This window comes from Pimephales promelas, chromosome 22, assembly GCF_988280905.1.
Source record: "Pimephales promelas chromosome 22, fPimPro1.hap1.1, whole genome shotgun sequence".
In the NCBI taxonomy this organism is placed as follows: Eukaryota; Metazoa; Chordata; class Actinopteri; order Cypriniformes; family Leuciscidae; genus Pimephales; species Pimephales promelas.
The window spans coordinates 29,410,239-29,433,460 of NC_142790.1; the positions used below are offsets into that span (position 1 = coordinate 29,410,239).

At 42.7% G+C, this 23,222-nt stretch overlaps 1 protein-coding gene across 10 annotated transcripts in view; it reads right to left on the reverse strand.

Moving 5' to 3' along the window:
• Window positions 1-10,261: 10,261 nt before the first annotated feature.
• The window catches only part of ptprma (protein tyrosine phosphatase receptor type Ma), a 194,643-nt gene continuing 181,682 nt past the window's right edge, over window positions 10,262-23,222 (reverse strand). For all 10 annotated transcript variants that reach the window (XM_089125528.1, XM_089125526.1, XM_089125529.1 and 7 more), the window contains 10 exons: window positions 19,391-19,507; window positions 17,390-17,544; window positions 17,174-17,309; window positions 14,795-14,944; window positions 13,869-14,042; window positions 13,001-13,132; window positions 12,744-12,869; window positions 12,476-12,639; window positions 11,613-11,748; window positions 10,262-10,866 (listed from right to left, as the gene is read on the reverse strand). In XM_089125528.1, coding sequence (XP_088981654.1) covers window positions 10,813-10,866; window positions 11,613-11,748; window positions 12,476-12,639; window positions 12,744-12,869; window positions 13,001-13,132; window positions 13,869-14,042; window positions 14,795-14,944; window positions 17,174-17,309; window positions 17,390-17,544; window positions 19,391-19,507 — 1,344 coding nt within the window. In that variant the 3' untranslated portion in view covers window positions 10,262-10,812. The remainder of the gene's footprint in view (window positions 10,867-11,612; window positions 11,749-12,475; window positions 12,640-12,743; window positions 12,870-13,000; window positions 13,133-13,868; window positions 14,043-14,794; window positions 14,945-17,173; window positions 17,310-17,389; window positions 17,545-19,390; window positions 19,508-23,222) is intronic.

A 23,222-nucleotide genomic window follows, 5' to 3' on the forward strand; every position in this document is an offset into this window, starting at 1 on the left:
TTACGTTTTTTTTTTTGGGCGAAAAATTAAGTTTCTCCAATCTTCCCAAAACTCTGGATTCGGATAGCGGGCCATGAGACTTAGACCTGAGTGCAAAAATGGAGGCTCTAGCCCCTTCCAGAGCTGAGATATCGAAACTCAAAAATTCGGCCCGAAAAAAAAAACGACAGTGGTACCCCTTACGTTTTTTTTTTTTGGGCGAGAAATTAAGTTTCTCCAATCTTCCCAAAACTCTGGATTCTGATAGAGGGCCATGAGACTTAGACCTGAGTGCAAAAATGGAGGCTCTAGCCCCTTCCAGAGCTGAGATATGGAAACTCAAAAATTCGGCCCGAAAAAAAAAACGACAGTGGTACCCCTTACGTTTTTTTTTTTGGGCGAAAAATTAAGTTTCTCCAATCTTCCCAAAACTCTGGATTCTGATAGAGGGCCATGAGACTTAGACCTGAGTGCAAAAATGGAGGCTCTAGCCCCTTCCAGAGCTGAGATATGGAAACTCAAAAATTCGGCCTGAAAAAAAAACGACAGTGGTACCCCTTACGTTTTTTTTTTGGGGCGAAAAATTAAGTTTCTCCAATCTTCCCAAAACTCTGGATTCGGATAGAGGGCCATGAGACTTAGACCTGAGTGCAAAAATGGAGGCTCTAGCCCCTTCCAGAGCTGAGATATGGAAACTCAAAAATTCGGCCCGAAAAAAAAAAACGACAGTGGTACCCCTTACGTTTTTTTTTTTGGGCGAAAAATTAAGTTTCTCCAATCTTCCCAAAACTCTGGATTCGGATAGAGGCCCATGAGACTTAGACCTGAGTGCAAAAATGGAGGCTCTAGCCCCTTCCAGAGCTGAGATATCGAAACTCAAAAATTCGGCCCGAAAAAAAAAAACGACAGTGGTACCCCTTACGTTTTTTTTTTTTGGGCGAAAAATCAAGTTTCTCCAATCTTCCCAAAACTCTGGATTCTGATAGAGGGCCATGAGACTTAGACCTGAGTGCAAAAATGGAGGCTCTAGCCCCTTCCAGAGCTGAGATATGGAAACTCAAAAATTCGGCCCGAAAAAAAAACGACAGTGGTACCCCTTACGTTTTTTTTTTTTGGGCGAAAAATTAAGTTTCTCCAATCTTACCAAAACTCTGGATTCTGATAGAGGGCCATGAGACTTAGACCTGAGTGCAAAAATGGAGGCTCTAGCCCCTTCCAGAGCTGAGATATGGAAACTCAAAAATTCGGCCTGAAAAAAAAACGACAGTGGTACCCCTTACGTTTTTTTTTTTTGGGCGAAAAATTAAGTTTCTCCAATCTTCCCAAAACTCTGGATTCTGATAGAGGGCCATGAGACTTAGACCTGAGTGCAAAAATGGAGGCTCTAGCCCCTTCCAGAGCTGAGATATGGAAACTCAAAAATTCGGCCCGAAAAAAAAACGACAGTGGTACCCCTTACGTTTTTTTTTTGGGGCGAAAAATTAAGTTTCTCCAATCTTCCCAAAAACTCTGGTTTCTGATAGAGGGCCATGAGACTTAGACCTGAGTGCAAAAATGGAGGCTCTAGCCCCTTCCAGAGCTGAGATATCGAAACTCAAAAATTCGGCCCGAAAAAAAAAACGACAGTGGTACCCCTTACGTTTTTTTTTTTGGGCGAAAAATTAAGTTTCTCCAATCTTACCAAAACTCTGGATTCTGATAGAGGGCAATGAGACTTAGACCTGAGTGCAAAAATGGAGGCTCTAGCCCCTTCCAGAGCTGAGATATGGAAACTCAAAAATTCGGCCCGAAAAAAAAAACGACAGTGGTACCCCTTACGTTTTTTTTTTTGGGCGAAAAATTAAGTTTCTCCAATCTTCCCAAAACTCTGGATTCTGATAGAGGGCCATGAGACTTAGACCTGAGTGCAAAAATGGAGGCTCTAGCCCCTTCCAGAGCTGAGATATGGAAACTCAAAAATTCGGCCCGAAAAAAAAACGACAGTGGTACCCCTTACGTTTTTTTTTTTTGGGCGAAAAATTAAGTTTCTCCAATCTTCCCAAAACTCTGGATTCTGATAGAGGGCCATGAGACTTAGACCTGAGTGCAAAAATGGAGGCTCTAGCCCCTTCCAGAGCTGAGATATGGAAACTCAAAAATTCGGCCCGAAAAAAAAACGACAGTGGTACCCCTTACGTTTTTTTTTTTGGGCGAAAAATTAAGTTTCTCCAATCTTCCCAAAAACTCTGGTTTCTGATAGAGGGCCATGAGACTTAGACCTGAGTGCAAAAATGGAGGCTCTAGCCCCTTCCAGAGCTGAGATATCGAAACTCAAAAATTCGGCCCGAAAAAAAAACGACAGTGGTACCCCTTACGTTTTTTTTTTTGGGCGAAAAATTAAGTTTCTCCAATCTTACCAAAACTCTGGATTCTGATAGAGGGCCATGAGACTTAGACCTGAGTGCAAAAATGGAGGCTCCAGCCCCTTCCAGAGCTGAGATATGGAAACTCAAAAATTCGGCCCGAAAAAAAAAACGACAGTGGTACCCCTTACGTTTTTTTCTTTGGGCGAAAAATTAAGTTTCTCCAATCTTCCCAAAACTCTGGATTCTGATAGAGGGCCATGAGACTTAGACCTGAGTGCAAAAATGGAGGCTCTAGCCCCTTCAAGAGCTGAGATATGGAAACTCAAAAATTCGGCCTGAAAAAAAAACGACAGTGGTACCCCTTACGTTTTTTTTTTGGGGCGAAAAATTAAGTTTCTCCAATCTTCCCAAAACTCTGGATTCGGATAGAGGGCCATGAGACTTAGACCTGAGTGCAAAAATGGAGGCTCTAGCCCCTTCCAGAGCTGAGATATGGAAACTCAAAAATTCGGCCCGAAAAAAAAAACGACAGTGGTACCCCTTACGTTTTTTTTTTTTGGGCGAAAAATTAAGTTTCTCCAATCTTCCCAAAACTCTGGATTCTGATAGAGGGCCATGAGACTTAGACCTGAGTGCAAAAATGGAGGCTCTAGCCCCTTCCAGAGCTGAGATATGGAAACTCAAAAATTCGGCCCGAAAAAAAAACGACAGTGGTACCCCTTACGTTTTTTTTTTTGGGCGAAAAATCAAGTTTCTCCAATCTTCCCAAAACTCTGGATTCAGATAGCGGGCCATGAGACTTAGACCTGAGTACAAAAATGGAGGCTCTAGCCCCTTCCAGAGCTGAGATATCGAAACTCAAAAATTCGGCCCGAAAAAAAAACGACAGTGGTACCCCTTACGTTTTTTTTTTTTGGTGAAAAATTAAGTTTCTCCAATCTTCCCAAAACTCTGGATTCTGATAGAGGGCCATGAGACTTAGACCTGAGTGCAAAAATGGAGGCTCTAGCCCCTTCCAGTGCTGAGATATGGAAACTCAAAAATTCGGCCCGAAAAAAAAAACGACAGTGGTACCCCTTACGTTTTTTTTTTTGGGCGAAAAATTAAGTTTCTCCAATCTTCCCAAAAACTCTGGATTCTGATAGAGGGCCATGAGACTTAGACCTGATTGCAAAAATGGAGGCTCTAGCCCCTTCCAGTGCTGAGATATGGAAACTCAAAAATTCGGCCCGAAAAAAAAACGACAGTGGTACCCCTTACGTTTTTTTTTTTGGGACGAAAAATTAAGTTTCTCCAATCTTCCCAAAACTCTGGATTCTGATAGAGGGCCATGAGACTTAGACCTGAGTGCAAAAATGGAGGCTCTAGCCCCTTCCAGAGCTGAGATATCGAAACTCAAACATTCGGCCCGAAAAAAAATCGACAGTGGTACCCCTTGCGTTTTTTTTTTTGGGGCGAAAAATTAAGTTTCTCCAATCTTCCCAAAACTCTGGATTCGGATAGAGGGCCATGAGACTTAGACAGGAGTGCAAAAATGGAGGCTCTAGCCCCTTCCAGAGCTGAGATATCGAAACTCAAAAATTCGGCCCGAAAAAAAAACGACAGTGGTACCCCTTACGTTTTTTTTTTTGGGCGAAAAATTAAGTTTCTCCAATCTTCCCAAAACTCTGGATTCTGATAGAGGGCCATGAGACTTAGACCTGAGTGCAAAATGGAGGCTCTAGCCCCTTCCAGAGCTGAGATATGGAAACTCAAAAATTCGGCCCGAAAAAAAAACGACAGTGGTACCCCTTACGTTTTTTTTTTTGGGGGCGAAAAATCAAGTTTCTCCAATCTTCCCAAAACTCTGGATTCTGATAGAGGGCCATGAGACTTAGACCTGAGTGCAAAAATGGAGGCTCTAGCCCCTTCCAGAGCTGAGATATGGAAACTCAAAAATTCGGCCCGAAAAAAAAAACGACAGTGGTACCCCTTACGTTTTTTTTTTTTGGGCGAAAAATTAAGTTTCTCCAATCTTCCCAAAACTCTGGATTCTGATAGAGGGCCATGAGACTTAGACCTGAGTGCAAAAATGGAGGCTCTAGCCCCTTCCAGAGCTGAGATATGGAAACTCAAAAATTCGGCCCGAAAAAAAAACGACAGTGGTACCCCTTACGTTTTTTTTTTTGGGCGAAAAATCAAGTTTCTCCAATCTTCCCAAAACTCTGGATTCAGATAGCGGGCCATGAGACTTAGACCTGAGTACAAAAATGGAGGCTCTAGCCCCTTCCAGAGCTGAGATATCGAAACTCAAAAATTCGGCCCGAAAAAAAAACGACAGTGGTACCCCTTACGTTTTTTTTTTTTGGTGAAAAATTAAGTTTCTCCAATCTTCCCAAAACTCTGGATTCTGATAGAGGGCCATGAGACTTAGACCTGAGTGCAAAAATGGAGGCTCTAGCCCCTTCCAGTGCTGAGATATGGAAACTCAAAAATTCGGCCCGAAAAAAAAACGACAGTGGTACCCCTTACGTTTTTTTTTTTGGGCGAAAAATTAAGTTTCTCCAATCTTCCCAAAAACTCTGGATTCTGATAGAGGGCCATGAGACTTAGACCTGAGTGCAAAAATGGAGGCTCTAGCCCCTTCCAGAGCTGAGATATCGAAACTCAAAAATTCGGCCCGAAAAAAAAACGACAGTGGTACCCCTTACGTTTTTTTTTTTTGGGCGAAAAATTAAGTTTCTCCAATCTTCCCAAAACTCTGGATTCTGATAGAGGGCCATGAGACTTAGACCTGAGTGCAAAATGGAGGCTCTAGCCCCTTCCAGAGCTGAGATATGGAAACTCAAAAATTCGGCCCGAAAAAAAAACGACAGTGGTACCCCTTACGTTTTTTTTTTTGGGGGCGAAAAATCAAGTTTCTCCAATCTTCCCAAAACTCTGGATTCTGATAGAGGGCCATGAGACTTAGACCTGAGTGCAAAAATGGAGGCTCTAGCCCCTTCCAGAGCTGAGATATGGAAACTCAAAAATTCGGCCCGAAAAAAAAAAACGACAGTGGTACCCCTTACGTTTTTTTTTTTTGGGCGAAAAATTAAGTTTCTCCAATCTTCCCAAAACTCTGGATTCTGATAGAGGGCCATGAGACTTAGACCTGAGTGCAAAAATGGAGGCTCTAGCCCCTTCCAGAGCTGAGATATGGAAACTCAAAAATTCGGCCCGAAAAAAAAACAACAGTGGTACCCCTTACGTTTTTTTTTTTGGGCGAAAAATCAAGTTTCTCCAATCTTCCCAAAACTCTGGATTCAGATAGCGGGCCATGAGACTTAGACCTGAGTACAAAAATGGAGGCTCTAGCCCCTTCCAGAGCTGAGATATCGAAACTCAAAAATTCGGCCCGAAAAAAAAACGACAGTGGTACCCCTTACGTTTTTTTTTTTTGGTGAAAAATTAAGTTTCTCCAATCTTCCCAAAACTCTGGATTCTGATAGAGGGCCATGAGACTTAGACCTGAGTGCAAAAATGGAGGCTCTAGCCCCTTCCAGTGCTGAGATATGGAAACTCAAAAATTCGGCCCGAAAAAAAAACGACAGTGGTACCCCTTACGTTTTTTTTTTTGGGCGAAAAATTAAGTTTCTCCAATCTTCCCAAAAACTCTGGATTCTGATAGAGGGCCATGAGACTTAGACCTGATTGCAAAAATGGAGGCTCTAGCCCCTTCCAGTGCTGAGATATGGAAACTCAAAAATTCGGCCCGAAAAAAAAACGACAGTGGTACCCCTTACGTTTTTTTTTTTGGGACGAAAAATTAAGTTTCTCCAATCTTCCCAAAACTCTGGATTCTGATAGAGGGCCATGAGACTTAGACCTGAGTGCAAAAATGGAGGCTCTAGCCCCTTCCAGAGCTGAGATATGGAAACTCAAAAATTCGGCCCGAAAAAAAAACGACAGTGGTACCCCTTACGTTTTTTTTTTTTGGGCGAAAAATCAAGTTTCTCCAATCTTCCCAAAACTCTGGATTCTGATAGAGGGCCATGAGACTTAGACCTGAGTGCAAAAATGGAGGCTCTAGCCCCTTCCAGAGCTGAAATTTGGAAACTCAAAAATTCGGCCCGAAAAAAAAAAACGACAGTGGTACCCCTTACGTTTTTTTTTTTGGGGCGAAAAATTAAGTTTCTCCAATCTTCCCAAAACTCTGGATTCTGATAGAGGGCCTTGAGACTTAGACCTGAGTGCAAAAATGGAGGCTCTAGCCCCTTCCAGAGCTGAGATATGGAAACTCAAAAATTCGGCCCGAAAAAAAAAACGACAGTGGTACCCCTCACGTTTTTTTTTTTTTTGGGGCGAAAAATTAAGTTTCTCCAATCTTCCCAAAACTCTGGATTCTGATAGAGGGCCATGAGACTTAGACCTGAGTGCAAAAATGGAGGCTCTAGCCCCTTCTAGAGCTGAGATATGGAAACTCAAAAATTCGGCCCGAAAAAAAAACGACAGTGGTACCCCTTACGTTTTTTTTTTTTTGGGGCGAAAAATTAAGTTTCTCCAATCTTCCCAAAAAACTCTGGATTCTGATAGAGGGCCATGAGACTTAAACCTGAGTGCAAATATGGAGGCTCTAGACCCTTCCAGAGCTGAGATATCGAAACTCAAAAATTCGCCCCGAAAAAAAAAAACGACAGTGGTACCCCTTACGTTTTTTTTTTTTTGGGCAAAAAAATTAAGTTTCCCCAATCTTCTCAAAATTCTGGATTCTGATAGAGGGCCATGAGACTTAGACCTGAGTGCAAAAATGGAGGCTCTAGCCCCTTCCAGAGCTGTGATATTGAGATCCCACGTAGCACTTATCCATTATAAAATTATTCGCGGACGGTGTAATTTCAGGATGGCCCTATACTACGTGGGATCTCAATATCTCAGCTCAGGAAGGGTCTACAGCAGGGGTGGGCAAACTACGGCCTGCGGGCCACATACGGCCCGTTAGGATGTTTAATCCGGCCCGTCGAGTATTTAAAATATTGTTTTAAAGATTGCATTCTGTGGCGAGGGGGGCGTGGTTCAGCGAGGTCTGTAGCGGGAGAGCGAGGGCGGAGCCGAGTGGTAAGCGGGCGTGCTGACAGAGTGGGGAGAGAGAGACTGGGAGCTCATGCACGCGCTGTCGAGACAGAGAAAACGCTGGGCTGCAAGCTGTATTCAGTGGAAAGAGTGTTGCTGCATTTGTGACCTGAGAAGCTGTATCCAGCGGGAAGAGTACTGTTTTATATGTGATTTATTTTGAAATATTCTGAATTAATTGTGTGAGCCCGAGCAAGCGCTGCGGGGAGAGAAAGTAACTCAATAAAGTGCACAAGCCCCAGTATTCGCCAACCCTGTGTCTCCTTCCATCACCCATTCACCAAACCAACACCTCTTTCACATATTCATTTTGCATTTTTCCTGCAATACTTGAATAAAGCAGATCATCTTTCATTCAGAGCAGTTGTAGCTGTGCTGTGCTGTTTCATGTGACAAGCAATGACGCGTCACCATGGAAACCATACATTGAATAAATAATGGTTGCATTGCAAAGCTCATGCTGCAGTCAGACCGTTTTTTGTAATTTGTCATATGCAATTTATAACCAATATCCCAGGAAACAGAACGTTGGCACGATTGAATCATTGACATTGATTCTTTGCTCCTCTGTCTCTTGGACTGCTTCCGGTTACCGACCTTTATCGCCCGGCTTTCGACTACGCTCACGTCTCTGCCATGTACAGAAACCTGTTTTGTTCAATAAATTTTCTTATCTGCTTTTGATTTTTATGTTTTATTTATCATACTTAAAATAAATTGGTAAATTTGTTTATTTTTTTTTATTGTTTCACAAATGTATGATGTTTGTGTATTAAGTGCATTTTGATTACCATGTGGAGTTTTAATAAAGTTTAATTTATGTAACCTTCTCTGATTTTTACTCTACTAAGTGTACACTTGCTGGTGTTTTGTTTCTAATTTACTGTTAGGCTCATTAAATAATACTAAGGATAAGCAATATTTAAAAAGAATATAAATATATATAAAATTAAAATAAATATAAAATTAAACCAAAAAAATAACCCCAAAATATAACAATGTTAAATGGCGATATCTATAGCATATAAATTAATATACCACGTAAATTACATGATCCACGTAAATGTGATTGCTGGTATAATCTGCCACTGGGCCGGCCCTCTGTCAAACTTTAAAACCCAGTGTGGCCCTTGAGCCAAAAAGTTTCCCCACCCCTGGTCTAGAGACTCCATTTTTGCACTCAGGTCTAAGTCTCATGGCCCTCTATCAGAATCCAGAGTTTTGAGAAGATTGGAGAAACTCAAAATTTCGCCCCCCGAAAAAAAACGACAGTGTTACCCCTTTTGTTTTTTTTCGGGGGCCGAAATTTTGAGTTTCTCCAATCTTCTCAAAACTCTGGATTCTGATAGAGGGCCATGAGACTTAGACCTGAGTGCAAAAATGGAGTCTCTAGACCCTTCCTGAGCTGAGATATTGAGATCCCACGTAGCACTTATCCATTATAAAAATAGTGGGTTTGCGGACGGTGGAATTTCGGGACGGCCCTATATGGGATCTCAATATCTCAGCTCTGGAAGGGGCTAGAGCCTCCATTTTTGCACTCAGGTCTAAGTCTCATGACCCTCTATCAGAATCCAGAGTTTTGAGAAGATTGGAGAAACTCAAAATTTCGCCCCCCGAAAAAAAACGACAGTGTTACCCGTTTTAGTTTTTTTCGTGGGGCGAAATTTTGAGTTTCTCTGATCTTCTTGAAACTCTGGATTCTGATAGAGGGCCATGAGACTTAGACCTGAGTGCAAAAATGGAGTCTCTAGACCCTTCCAGAGCTGAGATATTGAGATCCCACGAAGGGCCGTCCCCAAATTTCACCGTCCGTGAACCCACTATTTTTATAATGGAGAAGTGCTACGTGGGATCTCAATATCTCAGCTCAGGAAGTCTGAGGAAGGGTCTAGAGACTCAATTTTTGCACTCAGGTCTAAGTCTCATGGCCCTCTATCAGAATCCAGAGTTTTGAGAAGATCAGAGAAACTCAAAATTTCGCCCCCCGAAAAAAAACGACAGTGTTACCCCTTTTAGTTTTTTTCGTGGGGCGAAATTTTGAGTTTCTCTGATCTTCTTGAAACTCTGGATTCTGATAGAGGGCCATGAGACTTAGACCTGAGTGCAAAAATGGAGGCTCTAGACCCTTCCTGAAGCGGTGGCTGGTCGACGAATAGTGGGTTTGTGGGACGTCTCGAGGGTGGCTCCACCGAGGGGGCTTTGGCGGAACTGCCTCCGGGGTCCCGAAACTTCGGGCCCCTCCCATCGGCCCCCCTTAAGTCCTTCTGAGATTCTGATGAAATGCACATTTTAAAGATGATCTTGAAGGTGAAGCTGGAGAATGCTGTAGTTCTTTCACAAAAACATTCACAACAGATCATCTTTAAGAAATACTCCAGGCGTTTCTCTCGAATACAAACATTTCAATACAAAATGTGAGCATCAGTTTAACTTTAGTAGGCTAATGTTAATTTCCATCATGTAAGTGTTTGTAAAATCCCATCATGCAACAGGAAGTTGCATCATTTTCACGGGAAAAGTAATAGAAATACACATTACGACACAAACATGTTCATTTTTCCAAGGTTGAGTCACTGTTCTTATAATCATCAGGTTCATACCATCATAAATATATATTTATAATCTAAAGTTCTTGATAAACCCTCGAATGTCCGTCTCTTCTGAAGTCAAACCTAATTTCTAAATGATTTATTTTGTTTCAGATAATGTTTATTTCAAAGAATGAATATGTTTTATTATTAGTTTTTCAGTTATGATAGCTCTGTTTCAGTGCAGTGCATTGTGGGACACAGATGCATCACAATCCCTGATCGCACAGAAAACACACACACAAACCAGGCAGCTTTGGCAGATATAGATATGTATTTATAGGTTTTGATTTTTTTTTCATACCAGATAAATAAAAAGTTACCAATACAATCTGGTCACTATTATATGTGGAGTCCGTGTGATAATAATGACCAAATCAAAGCATGATTGTCACTCAGTGTGCTTCACAAAAATCAGTCAATGAATAAATTATCTGGTGAACTTCAACTATTTACAGTATAAACAAGTGATCACGAACACAAGCTTTGGATCTTCGGACGATTTCAGCAGTTTTTCCATCATCGTTCATCACGAACACAGAATATGAGAATATGACTGGACTGTACATGCCTAGAGTTAATAAACCAAAGTACAAAAGCAAACCGACAGAAAAACAGTGAAGAAAATGAACATCCACGTGACGTCGCATTCCACACAAACACCGAGAGGAGACGCAGGAGAAGTGGAGGATGAGGCAGGTCTCTCTTCCTCAGGATCATCTTCATCAAGCGCTCGATCCCGTCGCAGACATCCGTGCGCTTCAGTGTCCAGGGAAAAGGGGAAGAACGGGACGCTTCCACACACTTTACCCAGAATTCAAGTATTCCAGAGCCACTTCATAGCAGAACTTGTACTGATCCTGCAGAACACACACACACCAGCAGAGGTCACTGTCTGCACACACACTGCAGATCGTTCACTCTGAGAAATACAGGCTTTTATTTCCACAAAGAACCTTTCAGTGATCAGTTGTTAAAGTCCCCCTGTGGTGCGTTTAATGTTGTTTATGTGTGTGTGTGGTGTGTTTAATCCGCTTTAACACACACACACACCGTGTGTGCGTTGATAAGTGGACAGCATTGCTGAGTATTTCCTCCTTAAAACTGCAGTGAACCAAAGACAGTCTCAAAAACACGCTTTGGTGTTTCTGACGTCACCTTGGAACCAATCAGATCAACGTGTGATCGACAACCGGTGGATCTCTGAGTGGAGGCGGGGCTCATTTGCATATTCATAGAACCGTGCATACTAAATGAGGCAAGGGTGTCGAGTTACACTCAAGATGTTTTAAGGCATGGAGTATGTAAGTATGTAATTTTGCTGATGAAAGATGAGTTAAAGGATAGAAGGATCGACTGCAGGACTTTAAGAGAACGAGTGTTTCGTAGTGCGAAGATGATGATGATGGTGGAAAGAAGATTTTGTAGGATGAGGGAATGTTAAAGGTTTTTTATGGAAATTGTCAATGCCAACAAACAAAGCTTTACAAATACAGACATGAAACAAACACTAATCTTATATTGACGAAACATGTTCAATGTTTCTGCTCTCATTGATTGATATCTCTTATGATTATGATGCAGTGCGAGTGTGTCCGACACTCACCAGGAGGTCCACCATGTTGGGTTTGTTGTTTCTCAGTGTTTTGACGGCGTGGAAAACGTCCACCGAGTGCTGGTGTCGTAACATCTCACACACGATGCTGATGGCACAGAAGGTCCCGCTGCGTCCGCCACCGTTCCTGAACAAACACACACTCTACAGTTATCAAGACCTTCAACACATGAACATAAGCAGCATTAAGAGCGTGATGATGTGTTTCAGGCTCGACTAGAACAAGTTTTCCTGCGTAAATGTTGATTATTCTCCTCGTATTCTCCATTGTTGCGGCTCCTCTCTTCCCAGTCTGTCAGTAACGCTCTGTTTACTTCCTGTCTCTATGAAGCCCCTCCTCCTGAAAGCACACTGTGCTCTGATTGGTCGGCTGGAGCAGTGTGTTGTTTGAGTGTGTTTGGGGAATGCCCCGCCCCTTTCCATAACCGCCAGTTTAACACACTCCTAACTAACTCACCCAGGCCCCGCCCCTTTATTCTGCGCATTAATTATTATAATGAGGAATATAGTGACGTGTTCACAACTCGAGAGTACAATGGAAGCGTTTCAGGAGTTCAGACACACTGACACTGATATAGAGGAGAACTGGAGCAGCAACATCATACACACACACACACTGATATAGAGGACATACTCTAATACTCTAATGGACTCTAATGGCTAGTGGACATGGAGTTGCAAAATTACTTGTAGTTACTAGAATGTGTGAAATGGACTATTGAAAGAAATGTTTCTGTGTGTGTGTGTGTGTCCTGTGTTGAATCTGGTCTGTGAACACTAGGTGTCGCTGCAGAACTGCTCATATACCCAGCAGAGCTCAATCACTCCAGTGTGTGTGTGTGTGTGAGACTCACAGGCAGTGAACGACGGTCCTCCCCTCTCCTCCATCGTACTCCTCCTGCCATTTGTCCACCTGTCGGATGAGTTTGAGGAAGGAGCGTTTGGACACCGGAGTGTCCCGGTACATCGGCCAGCCCAGAAACTGGAACTGCTGGACCATCCGGTACCCGTCCTGCGGCTGCGGGACAACAACATGCATCAGTGTGTGTGTGTGTGTGTGTGAGAGTCCTGAAGCTGTGGGAAAACACGCATCTGAGTGTGTGTGTGTGTGTGTGTACTCACCCTTGCCGCGTTATAAATGCGGAAGATCCTGCTGATAATGTCCTCCTCCAGATCCGCCGACACAAACTCCACCTGGATCGGGCCGTGCCGATGAACACCGTTCTCAGGCCAGTATTGAGGACACAACTGAGGAGAGAACACACACACAACTGAGCAGAGAACACACACAACTGAGGAGAGAACACACACAACTGAGGAGAGAACACACACAACTGAAGTCTGTCTGATGCTGGTGTGTGTGTGTGTGTGTGTCGCACCTGCGCAGGGTCCACGTCGTTCAGCATGACGATAGATGTGCAGTGATAGTCCAGCACCAGCCGCCAGAAGTCCTTGACGGTGTTGGGCAGAGGATGCTGGGTAACGATGAACGCCGACGGCTGCTTGTAGCTCTGATGATGATGATGAAGATGAGGAAGATGAAGAGAGGAAAACATCTTATTAACATCTTCAACATCTTATTTACACGCCAGCGTCTGCAGAAGTGTAGCGCTCCGTTGTTCACACACACAAAAACAAATGCCGTCGCCCGTTTAGCAAACAGACACACACACAAACAAACAAACACACAAACGCTTGTGTTCGTTCGCTGGTCGCTTTTAGACATTTTCCTGGCAGTGAAATGAATCAATGAATCTGGTTTTGAATATTTTCATTGATCACATGACGGCGGCGGCGATGTCGTTGCTGCTCTCCCCCTCGATGGAGATGATAACGAAACGTTATCGTAAAACGAAACTTTTTTTTTTTTATCGGAATGGTACGAAACTCGGTCATGGTTTTGGCACTTGCTGTGAGAACACAAGAAACATCATGTGCAGATCTGAGCAGGTTAGCCGTCTCACTCGCGCTCCTCTAGTGGAAGCGTGTGGAACTGCAGCCGAACACACTCTCACTGAGAGATCAGGGGAACATTTTTAACTTGTTTAGATTTATGGTTTTGATTTTCTTGCAGTTTTAGAGTAAAATATGTTTTTAAAAGTATGAATTTCATATAAAAATTGAAAATAATATTTTTGTGCATTTTTCGCCTGCTCGCTTGTTTTCGTTCGCCAGTGAAATGCACCCATTCCACCCGTGTTTGAGCGTGTTCGCTGAGCACATGTGGCGTGAGCTCGGGTGACGTACGTCCATGAGCGCGGCGTTGATGTAGTTGCTGCTCTCGCCGTCGATGGTGATGAGGAAGGGCAGGCATCGGTCAGGAGGAAGGACGTCCATGCATCGGTTCTTCTCGTGGTTCCGCGGCAGCAGAGCGATGCTACAGTCCTCCACGCGCAGCGTCGGCGTCACCATGTTCAACGTCTGCCGAGGGAAACACAACACATCTTTACATCAACTTATTCTACTCTATTACAGCGTTACCCTTCTGGTGCTCTTCGGTCATTTTTGATCGGAAAATTCTACATATTGTTTTTTTACTTGGTACAAAACTTGGTAAACACTTGCTATGTAAACTGAAATAAAATGATGGACATGATGTGAACAGGTTTATTGTTCCTGAAAGCAACAGTCACTCTTGTGTTCCTCGCGGTCAGAAATGACACATTGGAAATGACTGAGAGTTTCCTCTAGTGGAAGCCTGTGGGACTGCAGCTGAACACACACTCACTGAACGCTCGTTTACTGAGAGATCGGCTCACACGCGGAACACACACTTGTGTAGAGCTATGGCTTTAATTTTCTTGCAGTTTTAGAGTAAAATATTTTTTTAAGATTAACAGTTTTAAGTTGGAAATGTAATTTTCAGGTCTATGCTCAGAAAGTGAATAAATGGATTATAAATACAGCGCAAATATAAATTAATAACATAAAATGCCCTAAAAATACAAAATATTTTAAAAAAAAATATATTTTTTATCAAACTTATCAAAGTTTCTTTTATCTTCTATCTTCTAAGATTAGTTAAATTTCATTGACGAAGAAAAATAGAAAAAGAATTGGGTCATTTTTGACCGCGACGCGAAGAACACCAGAGAAAATGTTTTACTTCATTGTTCGATGTATTGCAGCTTATCATCTGTGTTTCTGTGGTTTACATGCTGAGCCACACTGACCCGGAACTCCTCCTTGATCTGGCTGGAGTTAGTCTGCGGGTCCAAGCGGTTCATGTCGTAATACACAGAGCGAAGCTGATTGGCCGGGATTGTGGTGTCGCCACAGAGACACGCCTCCAGGATGGCATCATGGATGAACACATACTGCTCCTGAAACAGCAATACACCAATGACAGATCAATACATCCATCAATACATCCATCAGATCAATACATCCATCAATTCACCCGTCAACACATCCATCAATACATCCATCAACACATCCATCAATACATCCATCAATGCATCCATCAATACATCCATCAATAAATCCATATATTCATCCATGAATGCATTCGTCAATACATCCATCAATGCATCCATCAATACAGCCATCAATGCATCCATCAGATCAATACATCCATCAATGCATCCGTCAATACATCCATCCATACATCCGTCAATGCATCCATCAACACATCCATCAATACAGCCATCAATGCATCCATCAGATCAATACATCCATCAATGCATCCATCAATCCATCAGATCAACACATCCATCAACACATCCATCAACACATCCATCAATACAGCCATCAATGCATCCATCAATACATCCATCAATGCATCCATCAATACATCCATCAACACATCCATCAATACATCCATCAATACAGCCATCAATGCATCCATCAACACATCCATCAATACAGCCATCAATGCATCCATCAATCCATCAGATCAACACATCCATCAACACATCCATCAACACATCCATCAATACAGCCATCAATACATCCATCAACACATCCATCAATACATCCATCAATGCATCCGTCAATACATCCATCAATACATCCGTCAATGCATCCATCAACACATCCATCAATACAGCCATCAATGCATCCATCAGATCAATACATCCATCAATGCATCCATCAATCCATCAGATCAACACATCCATCAACACATCCATCAATACATCCATCAATGCATCCATCAATACATCCATCAACACATCCATCAATACATCCATCAATGCATCCATATATTCATCCATGAATGCATTCGTCAATACATCCATCAATGCATCCATCAATACAGCCATCAATGCATCCATCAGATCAATACATCCATCAATGCATCCGTCAATACATCCATCAATACATCCGTCAATACAGCCATCAATGCATCCATCAACACATCCATCAATACAGCCATCAATGCATCCATCAGATCAATACATCCATCAATGCATCCATCAATCCATCAGATCAACACATCCATCAACACATCCATCAACACATCCATCAATACAGCCATCAATACATCCATCAACACATCCATCAATACATCCATCAATGCATCCGTCAATACATCCATCAATACATCCGTCAATGCATCCATCAACACATCCATCAATACAGCCATCAATGCATCCATCAGATCAATACATCCATCAATGCATCCATCAATCCATCAGATCAACACATCCATCAACACATCCATCAATACATCCATCAATGCATCCATCAATACATCCATCAACACATCCATCAATACATCCATCAATGCATCCATCAATACATCCATCAATAAATCCATATATTCATCCATGAATGCATTCGTCAATACATCCATCAATGCATCCATCAATACAGCCATCAATGCATCCATCAGATCAATACATCCATCAATGCATCCGTCAATACATCCATCAATACATCCGTCAATGCATCCATCAACACATCCATCAATACAGCCATCAATGCATCCATCAGATCAATACATCCATCAATGCATCCATCAATCCATCAGATCAACACATCCATCAACACATCCATCAATACAGCCATCAATACATCCATCAATACATCCATCAATGCATCCATCAATACATCCATCAACACATCCATCAACACATCCATCAACACATCCATCAATACATCCATCAATGCATCCATCAATACATCCATCAGATCAACACATCCATCAACACATCCATCAATACATCCATCAATACATCCATAAACACATCCATCAATGCATCCATCCATCAATGAAATCTCAGAAAATGTAATGTTTATGAAAACTTCAGATGGTCATATTTCTCTGGACGGACACACTCTTATATAACGGATCAGACTGACCGCTTGACGCAAATCATTCATGAAGTGACATTTGGAATATCCTCAGGTCGTGTCTCTCCATGCGACGGTCAGATCAAGTCTCCGGCTAGACATTCTTTACGGTTCTTTATTGTAACTTTATTTATAGACGCACAAGGTCTGATATCTCAGAGTGGGCGGAGCTTGAGTGAGAGGCAGCGTGTGATTGGCTCTGGCGGATGTGAGGTGTGTGTGATTGGTTGGTGTGAGGTGTGTGTGTGATTGGTCACCTCGGTCTGGACCATGTTAACCCTGCGAGAGCGCAGTTCTCTGACGCAGTTGTAAATGTCCACGACTCCTTCTCGCTCCGCCATGTCCAGCATGATGTCGATGACGATGAAGCATCCGGTGCGTCCGGCTCCAGCACTGAGGACACACACACACACACGAGTTTAACAGAAAACACACACACACAGGTGCTGTGCGGAGAGAGGGTCGAGCGTCACCTGCAGTGCACCACCATCGGCCCGGCGCTCGCAGGACTCTTGGCTTTGACCCGGCGGATGAATCCCAGCAGACCCGTGGAGTGATACGGCACTCCGTGATCCGGCCAGCCGGTGAAGTGGAACTGCCGGATCTCTCTGATCTCATGAGCTCCTCGCTGCAGTCAACACACACACACACACACACACACACACACACACACACACACACACACACACACACACACACACACACACACACACACACAGATTAAGTCATGGCATTGTGTTCATAGTCACTCACACTCTCTCTCACACAAACACACACACACACATACAGTTGAAATTATTCAACTATTTGAATATGTGTGCCCATTGCAAATCAGGTTTATTGGCAACATTTACGGACTTTCAGATGTTTGCAATTAACAAATTAAACAAAAGAAATGGAAATAGCTCAACAACAACAAATGTTTCAAGTGGTTTCCCCCACTTTCCCCAAGTGGTTTTATTATCGAAAGTAACAAAACACGGAGCTTGTTATTTGGTGTTAATGGTGGTTGGGCTACAAAACTGAATTCATTGTGTACTATATACTATAGACAGTCCCTCCAGAAAAACGCGATTATGCGATCGCTGAATTCAATGCAAAATCAGCCAAAGTCCGCATATTTATGCCGGGGCCGCATTTTTTCAAATACGCCGCACTTTCGCCGCATAAATTGCCGATTTCCGTGCAAAATATGCGGGGTTTGCATAATTTCATAATCCTTGCATTTTCGTTGCAAAAAAAGTCACATGTATCTTAGCAGAAAGTTGAAAAATGTTGCGTTTGCTTCACACAAGAGCAGCCATTTCCCCCTGTTTCCATGGGAACGTTATGAAGTGACGGAATTACGCGACGCCAGACAGACTCACGGAGGCGATTGACATCTCACAAATCGAACTCGTATAACTGTCTGTCACACGTTCTACCGTCACATCGTTACTTAATAAATAACATAAGATAAAAGAAGTAGCATCAAACAGAAATTACCCGCACACATGGGGCGTTCGAGGCGCACATATAACACTGCAGAGAGTTCAACAGGGAGCGCGCAGCTCTTAAAGGGGCCACGCCTTATTTACACTCGTTACAGTCTGAAATAAAACAAGATGAGAAATTAAATATTCCCAGCGCTTTCTATGATGTAGTATGCTTGCTTATCAAAGGAAGTAATAAGAAATGACTCTTACATTAGCCTAGTGAGAACAGGATGTTGGGGGAATCACTTTTTTTTTCTCTTTTTCATCAAACTTTTTGCAAATTCCTGCAATTTCATCGCATAAAATTGCATAAATATCCCGCATATTCCATTGCATTTTTAAAGAAAACGGGCCGCGTAATCAATCAATTTTTTGCCCACAACAATCACAAAAAAACTCAGTGTTTTTCTGGAAGGACTAAATACTATTATGGTAAATGTTATATATAAATCGCAAATTTTTTCACAAATTTTTGGAAATTACCACCACAAAATCGGTCATTTTGATCGCAAAAATCACAAAAAAAAAATCGTGAAATCCTGGAGGGACTGTATAGACATGAGGTCCATTGAGCCGGGCTGGTAGCAGGGGGCGGGGCGGGGCGGGGCGTGTTGGTACACAATGACAGTATCGCGATTCGAATCGTGAGTTCAGTATGGCGGTTTTTCGGTTCGGTTAGAAAATCGTTACACCCCTAGCGCTTACTCTCGCTGGACGGGCAGAAGGAGGAAGTTATCGACGGTTCGGTAAACCCCGAGTGACTGCAGAAGAGCTGGTGTCCACAAACACTGATGTACACACACCACTGACCTAAACACACGGCCACTCGACGCGGAGCCGAAGATGAAGGGGGTGAATAGATTTGAAACGGCAGAAGAAAGTTGCATTTTTAGTTGAATTTGGGGAAACCATTAGAAACATTTGTTGTGTTGAGCTGTTTCAATTACTTTAGATTGTAACTGTATATGAAATGATAGTGTGATGTCACTAATGTCGAACCTTTTCCACAGCGAAGGTCCGAATGACGTATTCCGAGAGAAGCTGCGTCTCGATGAGCGTCACCTTCATGTCCCTGTAGATCTCAGTGTCGTCGGGCCAGTACTTACAGCACTTCACCTGCACACACACACACACACACACACAGCCTCATGAGCAGCTGATGGTTCAAACACACACCAGTTTATAAACAACCTGCTTAAACACGAGATCATGTACAGACACATACACATCATTTAATCAGGAGTTTCCAGTGGGATCTGAAGTGTCCCGGATCCAGGAGATTATCCCAGACTAATTAACCAGGTTAACCCCTTCATAACCAGACCACACCTCCTGAGACACACACACTCGAATCAGTCAAACTCATTAATGAAGTCAAGCGCTCTCTCCCTTTATCTGTCCATCTGTTTGTCATCCGTTTATTAGCACCCATCCGTTCCTCATTATTATCCTGTTTTCTCTCTATGAGTCTATTAAGACGGCTCTAATTGGCGGGATAATTGCGCTCTAATGGCGGAGCATACTTCGCCTCAGTCGCCGCCAGGCCGGAAAAACAAAGGGCCGCGATGCTATCGGCTCCGTCCTAATTATCATCAGAGCATCTCCAAACGAGGGAGCATTAATCACGTAATGAGTTATTTACATATTCAGTCACACACATCCTGAAGCGACACACGGCATCCCGGGATAAAACAACAAACACACATTTTTATATTTGTCATCATTTGATAACAAACAAGTGTAAGCTCATTGTTTAAATCAGTACATTTTTAGGTAACTGTGATTTAGTATATATACATTTCTGAAATACATAACTCTATAATAATAACTGTAATATTTTGTCAAAACACTTCTGTTTAGCTGTGCATTTACTGAATGAGCACTGTGCCACTGTTTTAATTATGCTTATGATTATTTTAATTTCTTCTATGTAAACACTTTGAATTACCATTGTGTATGAAATGTGCTATATAAATGCCTAATTTGGACTCGTGCATTTTCTGTGAAGCTGCTTTGAAATGATGTGTACTGCTATACAAGCGCTATACAAATAGACGTGAATTGAACTGAAAAATACATCCAAACGTGTGTTCTAATGATTGAGGGCGAATGTCATCGGAGAAAACTAATGAAGTTTTACTAATGATGTATTTTTGCATAATGCCAGTATTTGTGACGAGTGATTGACAGGTTCGAGCCGCTGAACGGCGTGACTTTGTGAAGTTCAGGGTTTTTCTGGCCTACTTTTATCCCACTCTAATTTTAGCCGTCAGCGAGCAGCGAATCCAGCAGTTTTCCTCTCTTAATGGCTTATTAATGACTGGAATGTGATTCCAAACGAGACCCTTTTGTTCTCGTCAGATATTAAGATGGGGTTTTAAAATCCCATTAGTTGCGAGCGTCAGATTTCCGCTGAGATTTGATCCTGGTTCCGCCACAGGCTCTTCCGGCACAATGGTGTTGCTCGCTCGCCTCGTCCCTCTGCGAGTTTCTTCCCGACCCGACGCAGAGATTCGGAGATGATCACAGCGCTGCTGTCTCCAGATTACAGCGGATGAAGTCAGTGTTTTATCCGGGATAATCTCCCTCTAACAGGGCTAACTTTACCAGTCTGAGAACAGCAGTGCTGACGCTTCACACTCACACTAATCAGCTTACAGATGACCAGCATTATAGAGGAGTTAGCAGAACACACACACACATTATGGAGGAGTTAGCAGAACACAAAAAAACATACACACATGCATTATGGAGAAGTTGTCAGAACACACACGCATTATGGAGGACTTATCATAAAACACACACACACACACGCATTATGGAGAAGTTGTCAGAACACACAAACACACACATTGTAGTTAAAGGCAGGTGTGAGGCTCAACAGATGTCCAGAAGCCTCGGATACAGTGAGTGTTTTCCTGTTTACCGGCTGGAAAGAGTATTTTCCGACACACAGATCTGGTGTTGCTCTTAATTAGCAGCTCAATGAGATCAGGGTGAAACGAGATCACACACACCTTTCATGTCTGTTCTCAAACTAATCCTTTAATGTGGATCCATAGATTGACTTTGTCAGCAGAAATTAAATACACTGGCTTTGATTAGGATAAGCAGTGTGTGAGTGTATGTGTGTCTGTGTGTGTGTGTGTGTGTGTGAGTGTGATTGTGTTTGGACAGTGTCCCGGTCTTCTCCAGTTGTTGGTGGCATCTGTGAGTCCGGCTCATATGAATATGGGAGAATACGGGATAATATGGGAGAATACGGGATAATATGGGAGACTACGGGAGAATACGGGATAATATGGGAGACTACGGGAGAATACGGGATAATATGGGAGAATACGGGATAATATGGGAGAATACGGGATAATATGGGAGAATATGGCACAATATGGGAGACTACGGGAGAATACGGGATAATATGGGAGACTACGGGAGAATACGGGAGAATATGGGAGAATACGGGATAATATGGGAGAATACGGGATAATATGGGAGAATATGGGATAATATGGGAGAATACGGGAGAATACGGGATAATATGGGAGAATATGGCACAATATGGGAGACTACGGGAGAATACGGGATAATATGAGAGAATACGGGAGAATACGGGATAATATGGGAGAATACGGGATAATATGGGAGAATAAGGGGATAATATGGGAGAATATGGGAGACTACGGGAGAATATGGGATAATACGGGATAATATGGGAGAATACGGGAGAATACGGGAGAATACTGGATAATATAAGAGAATACGGGATAATATGGGAGAATACGGGATAACATGGGAGAATATGGGATTATATGGGAGAATACAGGATAATATGGGACAATACAAGAGAAAATGGGAGAATACCGGAGAATATGGGAGAATACAGGATAATATGGGAGAATATGGGAAAATATGGGAGCACACGGGATAATGTGTGAGAATATGAGTGCATTTGGGTGACTATGGGAGAATATGGGAGAATATGGGTGACTACAGGATAATGTGGAGAATTCCCAGAGTTCATCAGGAGCAGATGGTGGCGTTGATGAAGCAGCGGAAGCTTCACTCTCTCAGACACTCGAAAGCTGAGGCTGAGAATACAGCGGCCCGTCGGGAGGAATCGCACGTCTCCTGAACAATAGCAGTGACCAGGTGTGTGTGTGTGTGTGAGTACACCAGCACTGCGCTTTTAATTTGCTTTTAGCCAGAGATACTGTGAGTCAGTACGTCACCCGTCATACATTAATAAGCTTTTATCGTAGAACGTGGCATATATACAAAACAACATCATTATATGTTAATTACGTTTGTTAAAAACAACTCAAATGATAATAATTGAATACATATAACTATCTACAATAAGCTCTTGGTCAGTCAAACCAATAGCTCCGCCCAAAACTCGTGATTGGTTGAGTGAAATTGGCATCATACTGACATTGTTAAAGTGTCATTTCAATTCAAAGTTGTGGATTTAACCTGAAATTTGTAACAAAGTTGCAAAACTGGAATATGGCGTAAAACATCCCCAAATAAAGCAGCGTTTCAGACTCATCACTTCCTGACGCAAAATAATGGTCTCTTTCTGCATCATAAACGAGTCTGTCGAGCGTCAGACCAAACTCCGCTAACTCTGCTAACTATGCTAACGCTGTCGTGTTCTCTGGCGCTCGGATGCTGGTGTTCGGGAACACACTCGTGTGTGTGAAACGCTTCACACAATCACTCTGAACACACACTTCCACTCCGGCATTTCACGAACACCAAACCAACATTAGAGACGCTGCGACGCCATTGGTTACTCCAGTTATCCAATCACAGCCTGGCTGTCTTC